This window comes from Crinia signifera, chromosome 6, assembly GCF_055691185.1.
Source record: "Crinia signifera chromosome 6, ASM5569118v1, whole genome shotgun sequence".
Taxonomy (NCBI): Eukaryota; Metazoa; Chordata; class Amphibia; order Anura; family Myobatrachidae; genus Crinia; species Crinia signifera.
The window spans coordinates 176,466,399-176,486,976 of NC_139222.1; the positions used below are offsets into that span (position 1 = coordinate 176,466,399).

General features: G+C 47.8%; 1 protein-coding gene across 5 annotated transcripts in view; it reads left to right on the plus strand.

Annotated features, from left to right (window-relative positions):
• The window catches only part of CEP112 (centrosomal protein 112), a 404,486-nt gene that overhangs the window by 157,080 nt on the left and 226,828 nt on the right, over positions 1-20,578 (plus strand). For all 5 annotated transcript variants that reach the window (XR_014444546.1, XM_083148204.1, XM_083148203.1 and 2 more), the window contains exon 18: positions 9,881-10,016. Coding sequence is in view for 4 of the 5 variants with exons in the window: in XM_083148204.1 (XP_083004330.1) it covers positions 9,881-10,016 (136 nt within the window). In the remaining variant the exon portion in view is untranslated. The remainder of the gene's footprint in view (positions 1-9,880; positions 10,017-20,578) is intronic.

Below are 20,578 nucleotides of genomic sequence, written 5' to 3' on the forward strand. Positions count from 1 at the left end.
AGGAGATCATCGATTTCCATCCTTCATCAGGACTGCCTGTAGGATTGACCAGAAGCCGCCTTGTATATGAATTTAGAAAGATCATCTGAGTACTCGTCCTCATTAACCCAACTCACTAAGTGGGTCATTTGGGCAGCATAGTAATATAGTTTAAAATTGGGCATTGCGATGCCACCCCTATGCCGCTCTCTACTCAGTGACGACATTTTAATTCTGGGAGTTTTATTTCTCCAAATGAAGGACGAGATAACACAGTTGATCCTCCTAAAAACATTGTCCCCAATTGGGATAGGTGACTGCAAAAATACATAGAGAAGCTTTGGCAAGATCAACATTTTTACTAGGTTTACCCATCCAATTACTGTTAATCGGAGTCTCTGCCAACTTTTACACCTAATTTTAATTTAGTCTATTATGGGATCAAGGTTTTCCTTAATAAAGTCGTTAGATTCTTTAGATATAGTGTTCCCCAAGTACTTGACTTTATCAACCCTGGAAAGGCCAGATGTAGTTACCCTTACACTGCTCCCTACTTCCTTGGTTATAAGGAGATGTGATTTATTATAATTTATTGTTAGGCCAGAATACTGCCTGAATACTATCGATAGCATTGGGAAGTTGATTTACATAATCGACCATGCCTATCAACAAATCATCCACGTAGAGAGAAATGATATTGCCACTAATTCCCACATCCCCTAATGTTGCTCTCAGTTTACAAGCAATTGGTTCTATAGCGACCGCAAACAGTAGGGGTGAAAGGGGGCACACTTGACGGGTACCCCGTAACAGGGGAAATGAGTCAGAGATGTAACCATTAACAAGTATTCTTGCCATTTATACAAAATAAATACCCTATCAATAAACCTAGGACCCAACCATAATTTGGAGGTGTTCCACCCACCCTCGTTGTGCCGCCAGCCATTCTAGTCTTATTGGTTCTGTTTTTTTCGATAAGTGTATTTTGGTCTTTTATTACTAATTATTTATATACTGTAGCACACACACATTCACTAGCGCTTTACAGAGAATATTTGGTTTATCACATCAGTACCTGTCCCAGTGGAGCTTACATTCTATATTCCCTACTACATTTTTGTTCACACACATTAACACTAGGGTTAATTTTGTTGAGAGCCAAATAACCTATCAGTATTTGTTTTAGTTTGCGGGGGGAACCAACAGAAGCAAAGGGAGAATATGCAAACTCCACACAGGGCCATGGTGGGAATCAAACTCATCCTTATAGCCACTGCAGCTGCCAGGAGTCCCTGTTACCTGGCAAACTTCAGGGCTATTGGCCTATGCAGGTGTTATGATATGGCACACCTGTTACTTTGCAATGGCCGGGACCCGCCAGTTGTATGAGCGGGTGTGGTATGTGACTCCCACAGTCGGGATCCCGACAGTCATTATCCCGACGTCGGGATCCCGACTGCACGGAGTCAGACAGCATGGCGAGCGCAGAAAAGCCCCTTGCGGGCACGGTGGCTCGCTACGTGAGCCACCTATTCTATTCTCCCTCTATGGGGGTCGTGGACCCCCACGAGGGAAAATAGCGGGTGGCCGTCGGGCACCCGTCTGTCAGCGTTTTGACAGTCGGGATCCTTACGTCGGGTAAATGACTGTCGGGAACCCGTCCGGCACCCGAATGAGCTACAGCAGTGATGGGTAAGCTTGACACTCCAGCTGTTGTTGAACTACACATCCCAGCATGCTCTGCATCAGTTTGACTATTTGGCCATGCTAAAATTGATGCGGGGCATGCTGGGATGTGTAGTTCAACAACAGCTGGAGTGTCAAGGTTCGCCATCACTGAGCTACAGCATTGGTTCATAACACTGAAGCAGGCCTAAAGCGTCCAAATAGATAAGAAACAGATTTTAGAACAGCTGAAGTTCTCACATCATGTTCCCTTTTTAAGTGATTTAATTTATTACTCCGTAAATCACAGAGGAACGACCTTACAATTCAACAGCTGGTTTTCTGTTCCAGTCCCCAAGTACCCCAACAGGTTGACAATGACAACCTGTCGCTTACCTGCGGCTACACACACTGCTGTTGCACCGCTCATCTGCCGTTATCCTGCTTGGCCAGCTCCGAGACTGCTTTGGTATCCGAATTGTAGGTCAACCGTCAATAGTTCAACATTGACAAAAGTTTGACATGCACTAAGTTTAAATTGACAAAAGTTCAGTGCAAGCAAAATGTCGCCATGACAATGGTTGACTAATTCAAAATGTGTAAGTTTTACCACATTATCTTTTTTTTTTTCATGCTTTATGATACACATGGACTCTGATTGGCTGATCGGACAGGCTTGAAAGCATGGCAAGCAAAGCGCTACATTAATGCGAAGGTGTCTCCATTGACAGCAAGAAAAGTGAAAAACATTTTTAGAAAATCACAGTAATCGCATAACTGGTGTTGTAGTCCTTATATTAAAAGAACAATTGATTCTCAACAACCTATGTATCGGGATCTCTTTGGTCCATGAGGCAGTCAAAAAGTAGTTTAAAAAAAAATACAAAAAGCATTACCTGATCCCACATGGAGAGTATTGTGCCCTCTGTACAGTACTTGCACACAATGAGTTTATTCCCAGTCACTGAATTAGAATGAATGGGCTGGGAGCATGAGAACCAGAGATCTCCATATAAATGTCTTCCCACATTCATGCAAATTGCATGTAAGGGGCCATGACATTGTGTCTACAAATCTATGCCCCCTAGTATATGATGTTTCTGGGTCATGGTTAGCGTGTCATACCCTGTTTTCATCACTGTGGAGACTTATATCCAATGTTTCCCTGGTCTTACTGCTGTTTGGTAACAGCATAGGAAGGGGTGACCTCAACATAGCAGCTCTACTATTTAGATTTCACCCCTATTGGCATTGTCCCCTGTTGCAGCCTGCACCCCCTTATTGACCTCACTGATGATACTATATTACATAGTGTTTACCAGGAAGTTTTAAAAAGTCCCTGGCACATGTAAATTTGTAGCACGCAACCAGAAGAAAGCCCATTGAAACAGGTTGCCGTCAGCATCCCAGCGGTCAGGATGATGGCGTTTAGTATACCAACACTGGCATTCCCACTGCCTTTAGAAGACAAGCGCTGCAACATCAGGATACCGACAGCCAGCAACCGGATCTGTTAATATGCAGGATGGGTTAGGTTTAGGCACTAGTGGGGGACATAGTGTGGGGAGGGGCTAAGGTTAGGTACCCATAGCAAGGGCAACCTGCCTGTATTTTGTTATATGAGCATTGCATTTCCTGACCCACCTCTATGCCAACAACAATGAAACTGACTTATTTATCCCTGTCTCCTCCTGTTATTATTATTGTCATTGATTTAGAGTATATGGCACCACAAGGGATCCTCTGCGCCCATTTACAGTGTACATAACTGAATAAACACAACAGTGACTTATAGTTCAATACAATAGAGGACAAGTACAGGGCAGATAAACATAGCTGCATCAGTAGAGGACACTGGAATAAGTATCAGTGTGGCAGAAAACCACAGATTTGGTGCCATCAAAGATGGTTTATGTTAGAGAAGGAAAAGCACATGAGGGAAGAGGGCCCTGCTTGTGAGAACTTACATTCTAAGGTCCATCCCCTTTCTCCCGCTGCCAACCTCTCTCGATCCTCTGGTGTATAATTCTCATTGATCACATCTACAGATAGATTTCTCTATAATGTTTCAATAGTTTTAATGTTTGTTGTTTATTAAGGTATTTGTGTACCACCTATATACAGTATTTTGCATTTCTAGTGTTTGACCTCTGAGGTGCTTATAGTCTATATTACCTGCCACATGGAAACACTAAATTCTGGCAAAATCCATTTAATTTATTATCACGTAAGTGCTATGAGACACCAATACTAACCACTATAGAACTGTAATGCCTGTTCAGTGAACTGATTAGCTTACACCTAAAATTAGGCCTTTTTTTAGCTACCAAGAGCAAGTAGCAGAGAGTAATTAAAAGAACAAAGTAGAGCTGCATGATGGTATAGGGAACTCTGCGTTCAGCTGGTAACTGAATAGTCAATGATTAGGTGAGGTACGTCTCCAGGTAGGAATGACTACAGGTTATGATCTCATACCCCTGTGTGGTGTGCAGACACTTTCAGTTTGTGGTCAGTACCAGACACTGTGGTCATTATAGACTGACCTCCCTCTGCCTCCTTATAAAGTGCAGCTGAGGCAATCGCATGTGTTAGTATTTTTTGTTTAACGATGGTGTAAAATGTTTTACAGCTTGAAATTGCCTTGGAATTTCCATTAGAGCTTCATTATTATCCTGTAATTGCAGAGACTTCCTGAGCTCCCAAGATCTCTTTGCAGACCAAAGTGGAGTGGTACATGTACTTAGCTGTGTTCCCATACAGTAGTGCAAGACCGCGAACTGTACATAGCTGTTTGGATTATAAAGTGTTCTCTACTCCATTATGTCACTGCTAGATTCATTCATTCCTCACCAGTGTATCATAAATGATGCGAGTCAGGCAGCTGCCCATTCACATTGCCAGCCTCTCAAGTAATGTGTAATGATCACTTGGTCACACAAACCTTCAGACCACCCTGGTCCTTTTAATACATGATTGCCTAGCATATGTTATCAAAACAAATGATGTCGCAATGCAGAATATGGCGAGTTTGCAAGGAAAAGCCACGGCAACTGAGAGTTTACTGGGCACTGTGTGTGTGTGTGTGTGTGTGTGTGTGTGTGTGTGTGTGTGTGTATATATATATATATATATATATATATATATATATGTGACTCCAAAAGACCGGCACTCACCTTATGCAGGTATACTGTATCGGGTGTGAGTGTAAAGATAGACCAGGTCAGATATTTAATGGGAGAAGAATGGGTGATGGCTTTGTAAGTGAGTGTGAGGAGCTTGAATTGTATTCTGATGGGAAAGGGGAAGTGGGCATAGTATGTTGGGATGAGGTTTGGCACTGCTGAATCTAGGTACCATACCTCCTATTGGAAATTCATAAATTGTGGATAAAGTGCTGCACTGAGGTTGTTGGAGTGGCAAGAAAAAATGGGAATAGGATGGGGCAGGTGGGTGTGTATGTGTGCGGATCAGTTGGTCACCAGCAAGTTGTTAGACATTCATTAGGTCTACATCATTAGGTCGACATGGGTTAGGACAACAGGGTCATTAGGACAACATGGGTTTTTTCACTGTTATTTTAAGTTATCACTGCTATTTTATTTTATTATGTCGACACGGTGAACATGGACACAGGTTAAAGTGCATGGCGTACCCTCACATGGCTTGCTGCACTTATGTCAACCTAGACTCATGTTGACCTTCCTGCTTGCTAACAACTTGCTGGTGACCCAATGACCGTATCCCGTGTAGATGTTGCTGGTATGCCTGCAGCCTAGGTATTTTTCATGTCTTAAAAAACATCGGCTACAGGTATACCAATAATATTTACACACACCTAACTTGTCCTGTTCCCATTTTAGTCCTCCCATCCCACCACCTCCATTACAGGGCTGCATCACAAATTATGAAATTTGCATGGTCACCTGCATCAATTTCAAGGGCGGTGTACCGTAACTACATAACATCCGGGAAGACATTCACCACGTGCCACCATTGTGGCTGACGTAAAACTGCGATTGTAGAAAGCTTTGTCTGGCATACATTGTAATATCCCACCAGCGTGTGACATACTCGTGCACACAAAATGTATAGTTTTTGCTTTAGCCGTATTACTAAATAGAAAATGGCACAAATTACATACTAAATAGACATGGGCAAATACAGCATAATGCAATTCTAAGAGAGTGAGTATTGGAGTCATTTTCTAATTTATCTAATCCTTTTTAGAGTATCTGGTTCTGTAAAAGCCTAATACGAAACATACTAATCACAAAAATAAATATAGATAGTGTGACACCACTTTTCCATAGCATATGTTTTTTATATTGATTTTCTCGGTACTTGTTTCCTATCTGGGCGCCCGCTAAGTTAATTGCGCACCATGCTATTCTCCGTAGAGAAATCTGATCGCATCGCATCGTACACATACACGATATTGAACGATGCGATGCGATCCGATTCGATTTCCCATAGGAAACAATGTTAAATGGATCAATTTACCCAAATCAGCATAGGGAAGAATGGTAAATGGGCCAGAAACCCCAAAAAAAACCACAGAGCAGTGGAATGTCCCCCCAAAACTAGTTGACGCCACCCCGCCATCAACGTGAACCCGAAGCGTGGCTAGCGCAGTGAGCCCGCGAGGGGCGGCGGTACGCGTCCTCCGACCTTTTCATGCCCTACTATCCACTAGGGCGTGAAGTGAGAATAGAATAGTGTGGCGAGCGCAGCGAGCCACCGAGCCCGAAGCGTGGCGAGCGCAGCGGATACCTTCACAGGTAAACGCGTCCCTTCGCGGGCTTCCCAGGTGTCCGCGTCGCCATGGACACCTGGGAAGCCCGCGAGGGGACGCGTATAACTGTGAAGGTATCCGCGTCCCCTCGCGGGGCTCGCTGCGCTCGCCACGCTTCGGGCTCGGTGGCTCGCTTCGCTCGCCACACTATTCTATTCTCACTCCACGCCCTAGTGGATAGTAGGGCATGAAAAGGTCGGAGGACGCGTACCGCCGCCCCTCGCGGGCTCGCTGCGCTCGCCACGCTTCGGGTTCACGTTGATGGCGGGGTGGCGTCAACTACTTTTGGGGGGACATTTCAATGTTCAGGGGTGTTTTTGGCCCATTTACTATTGTTCCTATGATAATTTGGCTAAATTGAGCCATTTAACAGTGTTTCCTATGGGAAATCGAATCGGATCGCATCGCATCGTTCAATATCGTGTATGTGTACGATGCGATGCGATCCGATTTCATTACGGTGCCGTACGTAGAAAACCTGGGCGCCCAGATAGGAAACAAGTACCATTTTCTCTAATACGGTGTCAGATTGTGTTTTTTTGGCGCACCAAGTATTCTTCTTGATAATTTCAGAGTAGCACACAATTTGCACAGGATGAAGGTTGAAGGTGGGAACTTGTTACAGCTATACCCTATTGTTTACCTGGTTATGTCTGAGCTTTTATGTCAGCTAGTTTGCTGCTGCTTCCCAAGTGTCCGAGGTGTGTTTGAAACAATTGATGAATTCAGTAGGGACTAGCCTGTAAAGTACTAAGTCGTTGCAGGCTCCCTGTAGACAACACAAGGCAGGGATGGCAATAAATATTTCAGCTACCCATTCCATGTTTTTTCATGCTTCCTTTGAGCTGCCTCTATTTTCTTCTTCATCTCCAGTGGTTTAACACCACAAATATAGACTAGAGAAAATTAGGTCCAAATAGAGCTTACTTTCTTCTTACAGTATCCCTTATTTAATGCTGCTGGCAAATGGGCTTTAGTCTGTGCTTATATAGGTGTTCTATTATTTTGTTTTGGGCTTTTAACTTGGTTTTTGACAGCAGTTTTTTTTAAATAAAATATGGATTCTGCAGAATCTATTACCGTTGTACAAATGCATTCTAGTTAAATCTGCCACCACTACTGCATTTAGTACAAAATTAGATTCCGATGTTGAGTATGTGAACATTTCAGAATTAATCAATCACTCATTTACACACTATTCTGATACAGGTGCACTAAAATGGTCTGTAGATTAATACACCAAGGTACAGTAAATCAGGACTGTTTTAACTTTGAAAGGATCCATGTTAGTCTTCCACTAGATACATGTGAGCTCCTGTTAGGAATTCTGGAAATCATACATTTTTGTCAGTAACTGATTAACCCTTCGAGTGCCAACATTGCTGTGAGAGAAGTGCAAGATATCCGCTAAAAATGCCAGAGTCGAAGTCGAGGAATACAAATCACTAATACCCCTTTCACACAGAAAATAAAAAATACCCAGGTGAAGCAGTTCCAATGGGGAATTTCATTAAATACACATGTCCTTTTTTCTGTGTGAAAGGGCACACCTGTGTAGTAAATCCTGTGTCTCCAACCCTGGAATTGACCAGGGTCGAGGACACGGGATGTATGACCCGTGTTGACCCTTTCACACAGAAGAAATACCCGTGTTATTCAGCAAATTACCGGGTAGAAATTTTCAACCCGGTAATTTGTTCTTCTGTGTGAATTGGGGTCAGGCTGCTCCCGGCAAAATGACACGGCATTTGAAAGGGGTATTATTTGTTATTGTCATCAAATGATCTTAAATCAATTAAATGAAGTTTAGTAAATTATTGCGCCCGTCCAAAAAAAACGTTATGAGTGAGGCTGGCATTTTTTATGGATTTTTTGCACATCTTTCACAGCAACGTTCGGGTTAATACACGGTTGTTTCTTGTATTTGTTCTCTAAAATGCTGCCACCCATTTTACACTGGGGAAGAAAGAAATATCTTGCTGTTCCCAATGATGAGACTTTTTTTTTAAATAGAGGAGTGGAGTCTACCATGCATCTATTGCAAACGAGATGCAGGTCGCAGCCCTCTGCTCTGGTTAACTACGTGCAAGACAGGAGGCACCACGGTAGGAGGTATATTATTTATTAACAGTTTCTCATATAGCGCATACATATTCCACAGCGCTTTACAGAGAATATTTTAACCTTCACATAAGTCCCCAGTGGAGCTTACAATCTATATTCCCTACCACATGTACACACACACACACACACATTAATTCTTGGGTTTATTTTGTTGGAAGCCAATTATCCTACCAGTATATTTTTGGATTGTGGGAGGAAACCGGAGTAAACCCGCGCAAGCACGGGGAGAATATACAAACTCTGCATGACCTCAGTGCTGTGAGGCACTAATGCTAACCATTACACCGTCTGTGGTGCCCCAAATATATACGATTGCTGATGCAATCAGTAGACACAAGGAAGTGTCATAACAAACCGGGTCTGTAATCCGCTACAGGAATTGAAGAACATGAATGACAGGCAAAACAGTAATCAAAGCCCAAGAACAAGCCAGAGAACTGGTACACAGAAGAGTATAACCCAAGGGGAGGTGGCACAAAGGCGACCATATTCTCTGGTGCCAAGCGCCATACAGCAATTTAATTAAAGCAGGTCAAAAAAGTAAAGGTTGCGATGCTAGCATCCAGCTGATGGGAGTTTTAAGATTATGATAATTATATGCTCCCACCATATAGGTGACCGGTGCCACTGCTGGTTACCAAACTGCAGATCCCAGAAGTGGAAAAATCGCAGGATCGGCTATGTGATAGGTCACCTCTACCTTTTAATCACGTACTACTCAAATCAAGGGGAATATATACTATAATACACTGAAGAGATACTCTGTTAGTACTCGCCAGTTGCATTTTTTTTTTCATTGTTTTTACGGAAGATATGTAAATCTGTATGTGTATTTGCAGTTCATTTAAGGCCTCACAGTTTGCGTTCATTTTCTAGATTGTTTGCGTTCAAATATATGTTATTTCTCCAAAGTGTTCCAGATGTGACTCTTTAGTGCCTAGGAAGGTGGCGAAAATCATTTAAAGAACAAGTGTGACCTCAATTAGCACATACACGCTATACAAATATTTCTGTAAGTTCTACATAGCTGTTGTGTGAATTCACCAAACCATGAACAGTGGAACTAGCCACATTTACACATTGGAGATATGTGCGGCAGGTCTGAGATGTGTCAGAATAGTTTGGTGAAATATTGGAATGTATTCTTTGCTTCGCACATACTAATTAACACCACTCTCCCATTTGGTAAACTACTCTAACCCTGTCAGGTTTAAAGACGTATTTCTTGTGTTAACTGCATTTAAAATGACTCAACAATTTACGGTAGTAAAGTAGTTTCTTGCAGTCTGTAAGAAATTGTGCTTTATTGTCTGTTTCCAGGGAGAGGGAAGAGCAGCTATGCCGGGTGACGGAGACACAAAAATTGCGCGCACAGCAAGCTGACGCAGCTCTGGAAGAGTTCAAGCGGCAAGTGGAGTTAAATACAGAGAAAGTGTACTCAGAAATGAAAGAGCAGGTAAGAACAAAACCTAAATAGAACAGCACACATTCGTTAGCCACAAACTGAAGTGCTCACAACTAAGTTCTTCTAAACTGAAAGTGCACTTTAAAGACTAAGGGCTAGATGCACCAAGCTTCAAAAGTGATAAAATGTTGAGTGATAGCCAGCCAATAAGCGGTACTTGTTTCCTAGCACGGCCACAAATCTTGGCCATCGGGGGTAATTTTAGTGGCCTGCGACGCGACCGACGCGATGCCCCCGATTTTTTCATTGAAATGCATTGAAAACAGTGAAAAATCGGGTCGGTCGCGTCGTGTGCGCCTAAAAATGCTTAAATGGTCCACCCGCGATGGCCGCGATTTCCCCATAGGGAACAATGTTAAATGCCTCAATTTACCCGCGATGACCCCGATTTCCCATAGGAAAAAATGTTAAATGGGTCAATTTACCCAAATCATCATAGGGAAGAATGGTAAATGGGCCAGAAAGCCCAAAAAACCCCCCTGACCAGTGAAATGTCCCCCCAAAAGTAGTTCACGCCACCCCGCGATGAACGTGAACCCGAAGCGTGGCGAGCGCGGCGGTACGCGTCCTCCGACCTTTTCATACCCCTACTATCCACTAGGGCGTGGAGTGAGAATAGAATAGTGTGGCGAGCGCAGCGGATACCTTCACAGGTAAACGCGTCCCTTCGCGGGCTTCACAGGTATCCGCGTCCCCTCGCAGGGCTCGCTGCGCTCGCCACACTATTCTATTCTCACTCCACGCCCTAGTGGATAGTAGGGGTATGAAAAGGTCGGAGGACGCGTACCGCCGCCCCTCGCGGGCTCGCTGCGCTCGCCACGCTTCGGGTTCACGTTGATCACGTGGTGGCGTAAACTACTTTTGGGGGGACATTTCAATGTTCAGGGGTGTTTTTGGCCCATTTACCATTGTTCCTATGATAATTTGGGTAAATTGAGCCATTTCACATTGTTTCCTATGGGAAATCGTGGGCATCGCGGGTAAATTGAGGCATTTAACATTGTTCTCTATGGGGAAATCGCGGGCATCGCGTCTGGTCCATCGCACCCGATTTTTTTGCGCATGCGATGCCCGCGATGGCCCCGATTTTACCCCCGATGATCGCGATTATGATCGTTGTGGCCGTGCTAGGAAACAAGTACCCAATAAGCTCCTACCTGTCTTGTCACAGACTGTGTTTGAAAAATGTCAGACAGGAGCTGATTGGTTGGTTGTTTATCACTCGCCATTTTATCACTTTTGAAGCTTAGTGCATCTGGCCCTAAGGGGGGATATTCTATAGGAATATTCGAGCGGAGTAATTTTTGTTTTGCTCGAAGGCAAAATCCAGCTCACCAATCCTTTTGCCTGCCTATTCAAAGTATCATACTGCGGAAACACCTCCTGGTGGGCTGTAGGCATTGCAATCTCTCTTTGCCACCTCGACAGATAATATATAAACCTCAGCACCGCGCGAGTCTGTGGCATTTTGCCCGATTGCATAGTGTGGGTTTTGGTTTGGCAGCGAAGCAGAGCATCTTTGTGATGCACTTATATTTTTGGCATGGAGCTGAAGCTGAGGAACTATGTGAGCGGCACCAGGGACAGGACCCTAATCAAGTTGAGGAGCGCAATCTTTTCCAAATCCTGCAAAATGCTGTTATCTCCCTAGTCTCAAAACAGGAGTAAAGGCCCCCATACACTATTTGATTTGGGCACGATTTCACCCGATTCGGATGAATCGGGCCGTGAAATCGGCCCAAATCGCACTTGCAGACACCCCGTCCGGGTGTGGTATGACTCACCGACAGTCGGGATCCCGACAGTCATTATCCCGACGTGGGGATCCCGACTGCCTGGCCTCAGACAGCGTGGCCAGTGCAACAAAGCCCCTTGCGGGCTCGCTGCGCTCGCCACGCTGCGGGCACGGTGGCGAGCTACGCTTGCCACCTATTCTATTCTCCCTCTATGGGGGTCGTGGACCCCCACGAGGGAAAATAGCTGCCGGCCATCGGTGTTTTAACAGTCGGGATCCCGACGTCGGGTTAATGACTGTCGGGATTTGCTAAATCTTATGTGCAGCCCAGCCACGGAGCCATGCGGGGGATGACAGCGGGCGGGGTATGCCGGCTATTGAGAGCTGAGCAGGGGGAGGCTGCATAGGGAGCCAGGCAGGAGGCACTTGAAGCTGTTGTGGTGGGGTGACAGTGGGAGTAGAGCACCGGGCAGGGAGGATGACGCTGGCTGCGGCGGGAGCCGGGAGGAACAGATAACTTGGGGAAAAAAAAAAGCCCATACAGATGACTAGCAAGCCATTGATTGGCTGTGTCCTCTCTCAGCCAATCGCTGATTGGCTGAGAGAGGTCTCAGCCAATCAATGGCTTGCTAGTCATCTGTATGTTTTTTTTTTTTTTTTTCAAGTTATCTGTTCCTCCCGGGCCGGCTCCTGCCGCTGCCCGGCAGCCAGCGTCATCCTCCCTGCCGTTCTGCTCCCACTGTCACCCCACCGCAACAGCCTCCTCCTGCCCGACTCCCTATGCAGCCTCCCCCTGCTCGGCTCTCTATTAGCCGGCATCCCCCGCCCGCTGATGTCCCCCGCATGGCTCCCTCCTCCTGCAGCTCCCCGGGGACTGCATATGATAAATCCATGCGATTTATCATATGCAAACCTTGGCACATCAAGTGCCTAATCGTGTGTCCCCCTCCCGGGGGAGCTGCAGGGTGAAATCAGGTCCGACTTGTCCCTAGGACAAGTCGGACTAATGTATGGGGGCCTTTAGAGTTCTGTGGTAAACAGAGCATTCTGGGAGAAGTATACAAAATATGGCAACAACAAACAATGAATCATTGGTAAATCTGCCCCAGCGTGGATACAAGGAACATATTAATAGATTATTGGTATATTCTAGAAACACACACAAATAGGGAATAGTGAAAAAAATAGGCATTTAAGTTATATTCACACTCATGGGCATCCTTTATACACTTGCATTCAGCACACTACAAAATGATTTTTGTATAAATGCAATTTCTGCCTGTTCTTGTCACAAATTAAGTTCAGGTCTACATTTGTCACACTACACTGTTCTACAGACAGAAGAAGTAATTTTTCATCAAGCCTTTGGCGGCATCTATGACACTGTGACTAGACACTTTTTTATAGTAACAGTTTTTGTTTTTTATTGGAGCAGGTGTTCAACTAAATTCAGTTCAATAAGACCATGTTGCAGTATAAATGCCACAGTATACAGCTGTGTGTCACAATGATGATGTTTATTATTGCACCATCTATGTGACATCAGAGGATGAGCTCTGGTTGTCATAGTAACCAGCACAGCTTCCATATGTCTGCAGTACAGTAAGCAGCAGAACTTGCAGTCCTCTTTATGAAAGGGGGATGGAGTGGACAATATTCTTTCCAAAAGTTTGTGCAGTACAGGTAAAACACATTGTTTCACCTTATCATTCAGTTGCTTGCTAAGATATAAAGCTGGCCAACGGAAGAAGTGGCTCTGAAGTAATTGGTGATGTCTGTTGCATGGATCATATGTCTGGTAACTGTAATTCATAGTTCAAAATAAGTGCTGGGGGACCTCAGGGGAATATGTACTAAGCCTCTGGAAGTGATAAAGTGGAAGGTGGTAACAAAGCAACCGGTCTGCTTCTAACTGCCATTTTCAAGCCCAGTCTGTAACTTGCCAATTAGAAGCATAATGGCTGCTGCGTTATCACCTTCCTCGGGCATTTCTGATTGGTGGCAGATTATTAGAGATCAATTGAGGATCCGTGCTTTTTAATCTGTTACTCATTGCTGCAAATGTAGTATGGTGCTGGTTCCCAAGGTAGAGGGGAGGGTGTAGTCCACAAGGGAGCTGCCAAGGTTTCACACATGCACTATACACATACAGTAAATATATAAATATAGATTTTAATAAGCACATGCTTCGCTATATAGGCCCGTATTCAATGCGGCCGGCGAGGGGGTTAAACGGTGGGTATCGCAGAAAAAAAAGGGATCCTCGCTGTTTAACCCCCTATGCCGGCCGCTCACTCTATTCAGCGTTCCAGGGAAATCCTTGCTGTCACAGGACGGGGAGGATTCCCCCAAACAGCGAGGCTCGCAGCTAATGTTTTAGTGGCCGCATACGCCGATTCCCTCACTTCAAAAACGTTGAATACTGACCCTGCGAGCTGTGACAGCGAGCAGGCAACCCTGTTCACTACTGGGTGACTACATATTTTGTGCCATTGGCTCTTGGTCGCCTGACTAACACCAGACACATCTCCCTAATAGCAGTCTCTTTTTTTAGCTGTGTGTGTGTCACATGTGAAAGTACCACCATCTTGTCATCTATATTGGCAAAACGTCCCTAATTCCCAAGATACTGTATGTGTTCTGCTGTACATGTAGTTATACAACACCAACAGTTATAGTGTGTACACACGGTAAGATTTGGCTTCCGATGTTCCGATGCTTATTTAGGGCTTGCGAGCCCGATGCGCTGCCGATGCGTGCTCCCATGTGAGCGCGTATCGGCAGCCAGATAGAGAGGGCAGGCAACACGGTACTTATGTAGTATCTGGGCTGCCGATTTTTTGATTGTATGCCTTAAGTTAAGGCATACAATCAGATGCGATGCGATGCGATATCGCATCGCATCGCATACGATGCGATACGATGCGATGCGATGCGATGACCCGATTTTTCCATAGGATTCAATGTTAAAATGGACTGAGTCCATTTTAACATGGAATTCAATGGGAAAAAGGGGTCCTTTTCATACCCCTACTATATCCAAGTGGGCATGGAGTTGGATATAAACCTGTGGCGAGCGTAGCGAGCCACCGAGCCCGAAGCGTGGCGAGCGAACGGTATTCTGTGTCCCCTCGCGGGGCTCGCTACGCTCGCCACGCTTCGGGCTCGGTGGCTCGCTACGCTCGCCACAGGTTTATATCCAACTCCATGCCCACTTGGATAGTAGGGGTATGAAAAGGACCCCTTTTCCCATTGAATTCCATGTTGAAATGGACTCAGTCCATTTTAACATTGAATCCTATGGAAAAATCGGGTCCATCGCATCGCATCGCATGCGATTTGGTCGGGTGCGATGCGATGCGATGGACCCGTTTTCAAAATCGGCAGCCCAGTTACTACATAAGTACCGGCAACACTATATAGTGCAGATCTGCACTATATAGTGTAAATTGTGCCCCTCTAGCATGCCGTGAGATGCGAGTCCCGATGCAATCTGATCGCGTCGGGACTCGCATCTCACGGCATATCCTGCCGTGTGTACACACCTTTACACTTTTATATTTTGTTGCCATTTTGCAAAAATGTATACTTCAGTGTTTCCTCAAATGTCAATATTTTTGCATCCCCACTTGGACATTATGGAGAGAGAGAACATTACATGATATATACTTAATCTGAATACATTTTTAAAGGATATTTTTGTAAGAAGTTTAAATCACATAGGTGTGGTATGCTATGTGGACATTCATAGTGCTGACACTGCTGAAATGTCATATCAGAATGGAGTGCCAACTGTCACTAAATTGGTCTCAGTGGTAACAATTGGTTCTGGTGGCTACATGATGTGCCCACATTGTAGTAAGTACAGACCCAATCTCTTATATATTTAGCCAGATCTGTCACTCAACCCCTGTGGAGAACGTTCCTGTGTAGAACAGTTTCACTTTCATGTGTCTGACGTTCCACCCCCTTGACATCACCTCCCCCCGCCCAGCCAGGGCTACAGTACACGCCCACCATCCACCATTACTCCACAGCCACCATTCACCATTACTCCTGCACATCCCTACCCTCTGCCAGGACCCCCGCGACCCCCCTCCCGCGATTTGCGGAACCCCCGTGACCCCCCCTCCCGCCATTCGCGGGACCCCCGCTTTCCCCCCTCCCGCGATTCGCGGGACCCCCGCTTTCCCCCCTCCCGCGAATCGCGGGACCCCCGCTTTCCCCCCTCCCGCGAATCGCAGGACCCCCGCGACCCCCCCTCCCGCGATTTGCGGAACCCCCGTGACCCCCCCTCCCGCCATTCGCGGGACCCTCGCGACCCCCCCTCCCGCGATTTGCGGAACCCCCGCTTTCCCCCCTCCCGCGAATCGCGGGACCCCCGCTTTCCCCCCTCCCGCGAATCGCGGGACTCCCGCGAATCGCGGGACCCCCGCGACCCCCCTCCCGCGATTCGCGGGACCCCCGCGACCCCCCTCCCGCGATTCGCGGGACTTCCGCGACCCCCCCTCCCGCCATTCGCTGGACCCCGCACCCCCCTCCCGCGATTCGTGGGACCCCCGCTTTCCCCCCTCCCGCAAGTCGCGGGACCCCCGCGACCCCCCCTCCTGTGATTCGCGGGACCCCCGCGAACCCCCCCTCCCGCGATTCGCGGGACCCTCGCGACCCCCCTCCCGCGATTCGCGGGACCCCCGCGACCACCCCGGTATCCGGACTATTGTTAGACAGCACTTACATCGACAGCCATTACATCGACACCATTAGTTCGACAGCTCAATAGGTCGACATGGTTTTAGGTCGACATACCATTAGGTCGACATGTCATTATGTGGACAGCTCATTAGGTCGACATGTTTTTAGGTCGGCACTGCCATTAGGTCGACAGTGTCTATGTCGACAGTCAAAAGGTCGACATGGGTTTTTTCACTGTTTATTGAGCCAACATGTGCCGACAGGCGGTATTTCATGCCCTACTATCCACACTAGGGCGTGGTGGGAGAATAAAATAGTGTGCCGAGCGCAGCGAGGCACCGTGCCCGAAGCATAGCGAGCGGCTGCGGTACACTTCAAACTGTGTCCATGTCGACTGTGTCGACATTTCGGCCAAAAAACAGTGAAAAAACCCATGTCGACCTTTTGACTGTCGACATAGACTCTGTCGACCTAATGGCAGTGTCGACCTAAAAACATGTCGACCTAATGAGCTGTCGACCTAATAAGCTGTCGACATAATGACATGTCGACCTAATGGTATGTCGACCTAAAACCATGTCGACCTATTGAGCTGTCGAACTAATGGTGTCGATGTAATGGCTGTCGATGTAAGTGCTGTCTAATATCCGTCCCAGACCCGACCACCCCCTCCCGCGATTCGCTGGACCTCCGCGACCACCCCCTCCCGCGAAACGCGGGACCCCTGCGACCCTCCCGCAAATCGCGGGACCCCAGCGACCCCTCCCTCCCGCGAGCCCCCTCCCGTGATTCGCAGGACCCCTGCATCCTCCCCTCCCGCGATTTGCGGGACCCCCCCTCCCGGCATTAAAAGGGCCCCCCACGACCCCCCCTCCCGCGATTCACGGCACCCCCCCCCCTACTGTGATTTGCGACCCCCCTCCCGCAATTCGCGCCGCCCCCTCCCGCGATTCACGGAACCCCCCCCCCCGTCGTGCCCCCCTCCCGCGATTTGCGGGCCCCCTCGGCACTTCTCGCGATTTGCGACCGCCCCCTAACTCACACATTCGGGGACCCCACCTCCCGCGATTCATGCCCCCCTCACGCAATTCACGGCACCCCCCACACCCCCCTTCCTGCGATTCGCAACCCCCCACAACCCCCCCTCCCGCGATTCACGAAACCCCCCGTAGCGCCCCCCTCCCGCGATTTGCGGGCCCCCTCGGCACCTCTCGCGATTTGCGACCGCCCCGTAATTCACACATTCGGGGACCCCCCCTCCCGCGATTCATGCCCCCCTCACGCAATTCACGGCACCCCCCATACCCCCCTTCCTGCGATTCGGAACCCCCCACGACCCCCCCTCCCGCGATTCATGCCCCCTCCCGCGATTCACGGACCCCCGCACCACCCCCCTGTGCCCACCCTCCCTTGATTCACGCCCCCCTCATGCAATTCACGGCAACCCCCCACACCCCCCCTCCTGCAATTCGCAGCCCCCCCACGACCCCCGCCTCCTGCGATTCATGACCCCTCCCGTGATTCACGGACCCCCGCACCACCCCCCCTTGACTCACGGCAGCCCACGCGCCCCTCCCGCAATTCACGGACCTCCGCAACCCCCCCTCCCGCAATTCACTAACCCCGACAACCCCCCTCCCGCAATTTGCGGACCCCCCTTCCCACGATTCAAGCCCCCCCGCGCCCCCGCCCACGATTTGCGGACCCCCGCTCCCTCCCGCTAACCGCGGATCCCCACACACCACCCCCCCTCCCGCAATTTGCAGACCCCCCAGACCCCCTTCCGGCAATTCCACCCCCCAGCCGACCATCGCGCCCCCCGCTCCCGCATTTCACGTACCCCCGTGACAATGGGGGATCCTGTACCACCACAAGCAGGTACCGCCCCTAGGTGGGAAATCCGGCCCTGGCTGCCGCACTGCAGGTTTCCCCACTGCCCTCTGCACCAGCGCCACAACTTTTATCAATGTCTTGCCCACATACCACTATTATACAGCCTCCTGCTCTCATGCACGCTCACTCCCTCCCAGTGGGAGGAGACGCTCACCCACTGCCGGGAGCCCCCACCCTCCTCCAGTTCTAGGGATGCCCATCGACCATCAATGATTTTCAAATAATCGATGGTTTATGGCCGATGTTGAATACTTTTGCCATCAATGTGGGAGGACACTGCCCTGCCTCCTGTTCTCCTGCCCCGTAACTTCCGCCAGTGGAGACCCGCTCACCCTGTGTTGCCCACATTCCCCTATCATGCTTTACCGCCCAGCCTCCTGCTCTCATGCACCCTAACTCCCACCCAGTCAGAGGAGACACTGACTCCTGTATTTCTGTGCTGCCACGCTGGACCCTCACCCACTGGCAGAAGCTGCACAGTGTCCACCACCCTCTTTAGTCCCCCGTATGCCCACACACCCCTATCACTACCCAGCTTCCTGCTCTCCTGAACCGTAACTTCCACCACTGGGTAATCGCTGACGCTGTGTTGCCCACATACCCCTATCATGCCTCATATCCCAGCCTCCTGCTCTCATGCACCCTAACTCCCACCCAGTAGGAGGAGACACTGACTCAGGGCCACCGTCCGGTACTCCTGTGCTGCCACGCTGGACCCTCACCCACTGCCAGAAGCTGCAATACAGGGCATCTTTCATACAATTCTAACCATATTTCTCACAATACAAATGTTCACAATTTAAGGGGCGTAGCCCCTTACGCCGATGTGAAGAGCGCCCGTAGGGCGCGATGAATCACCTAGTAATCATTATTCAGAACCAACCCTTCCCCTAGTGCTCCCCCCCTCCCCCCAGCCTAAACCTAACAGGAGTGGATCCTTAGGTCGATAGTAATTGGGTCAACTGTCGATATGTCAACCATTATTGGTTGTCAGTCAATAGGTTGACATTTGGGAAAAGATTGACATACTTTAGGTTGACATTGACTAAAAAGTCTACACACACAAAATGTCGACATGAAAATGGTCATCATAGGAAAAGGTTGACATGGATTTTTCACTTTTTGTGGTGTCGAAATCGAACAAAATAGACACTGTATTGTACTGTGTCTGCTTGCTGCGCTAGCCATACTTCAGGCACTGTGTCATTCAGTGTGTCATACTGCGGAAACACCTCCTGGCGAGCTGTAGGCATTGCAATCTCTATTTCGCCACAAAATTTACGACGCTGCGGACAATACTCCTCGCGGCCAGGCCCCCTTCTTGCCCCGCGGCAGGCGGGACATTGAATCCCGCCTGCTTGTTCTCGGTCGAGCTGACCGAGAACGGGACTGTGTCACAATTTCAAGCCAGCTCGACAGCCATGACCCGCAGATTGAATACCCCCCACAGTCTATCTAACACAGGGGCCAGGGAACTTTTTTTTACCATTACCAATATATATACAGATACACCGACGTTACCCTCTTGATTTGAAAGGAAGCAAATTGTATATTATTAACTAATTATCCCACAGCAAAATAAATATAGTTTGTGTGTGTGTGTATATATATATATATATATATATATATATATATATATAAATAGACCAGGGTACGGCACTCCAATCAACCACGGTAGAATGAGTCGGTGCCTTCACAGCAATAGTAATTGCAATACAAAGTCTCGGAGGTGCGGCACTCTTAACTGCTGATCAAGAACACGATGCAGGAACCGGTGGCTTTACATCAACGTTTCAAATTTTATTTCATTTGTCATCAGATGTTGGTAGGCCTTAAATAAGGGCCCGTGAGTAAAACTGGGCGCTTGAAAAAGGGGGAGTATACCAGAATTGTGTGGACACAAGTGAGCCCTCCTGCACCTTTTCCAGAATTGTGTCCACACAATTCTGGTGTACTCCCCCTTTTTCAAGCGCCCAGTTTTACTCACGGGCCCTTATCTAAGGCCTACCAACATCGGATTTTTTCTGAGATTCTTTCTGAGATTTTCAAAGAAATTGTAAAGATTGGTTTTAGACCTAACATACCGCACATTCCTGTGTACCCCTGAGGAAGCCTCTTCGGAGACGAAACGCGTCGGGTTGTTTCCATGCGGTTCAAAAGAATCTGAATTTGCGAATGTTACACATATGTATTTTAAATAAATGTCATTGAAATGTTATTCTGTCGATTTGCT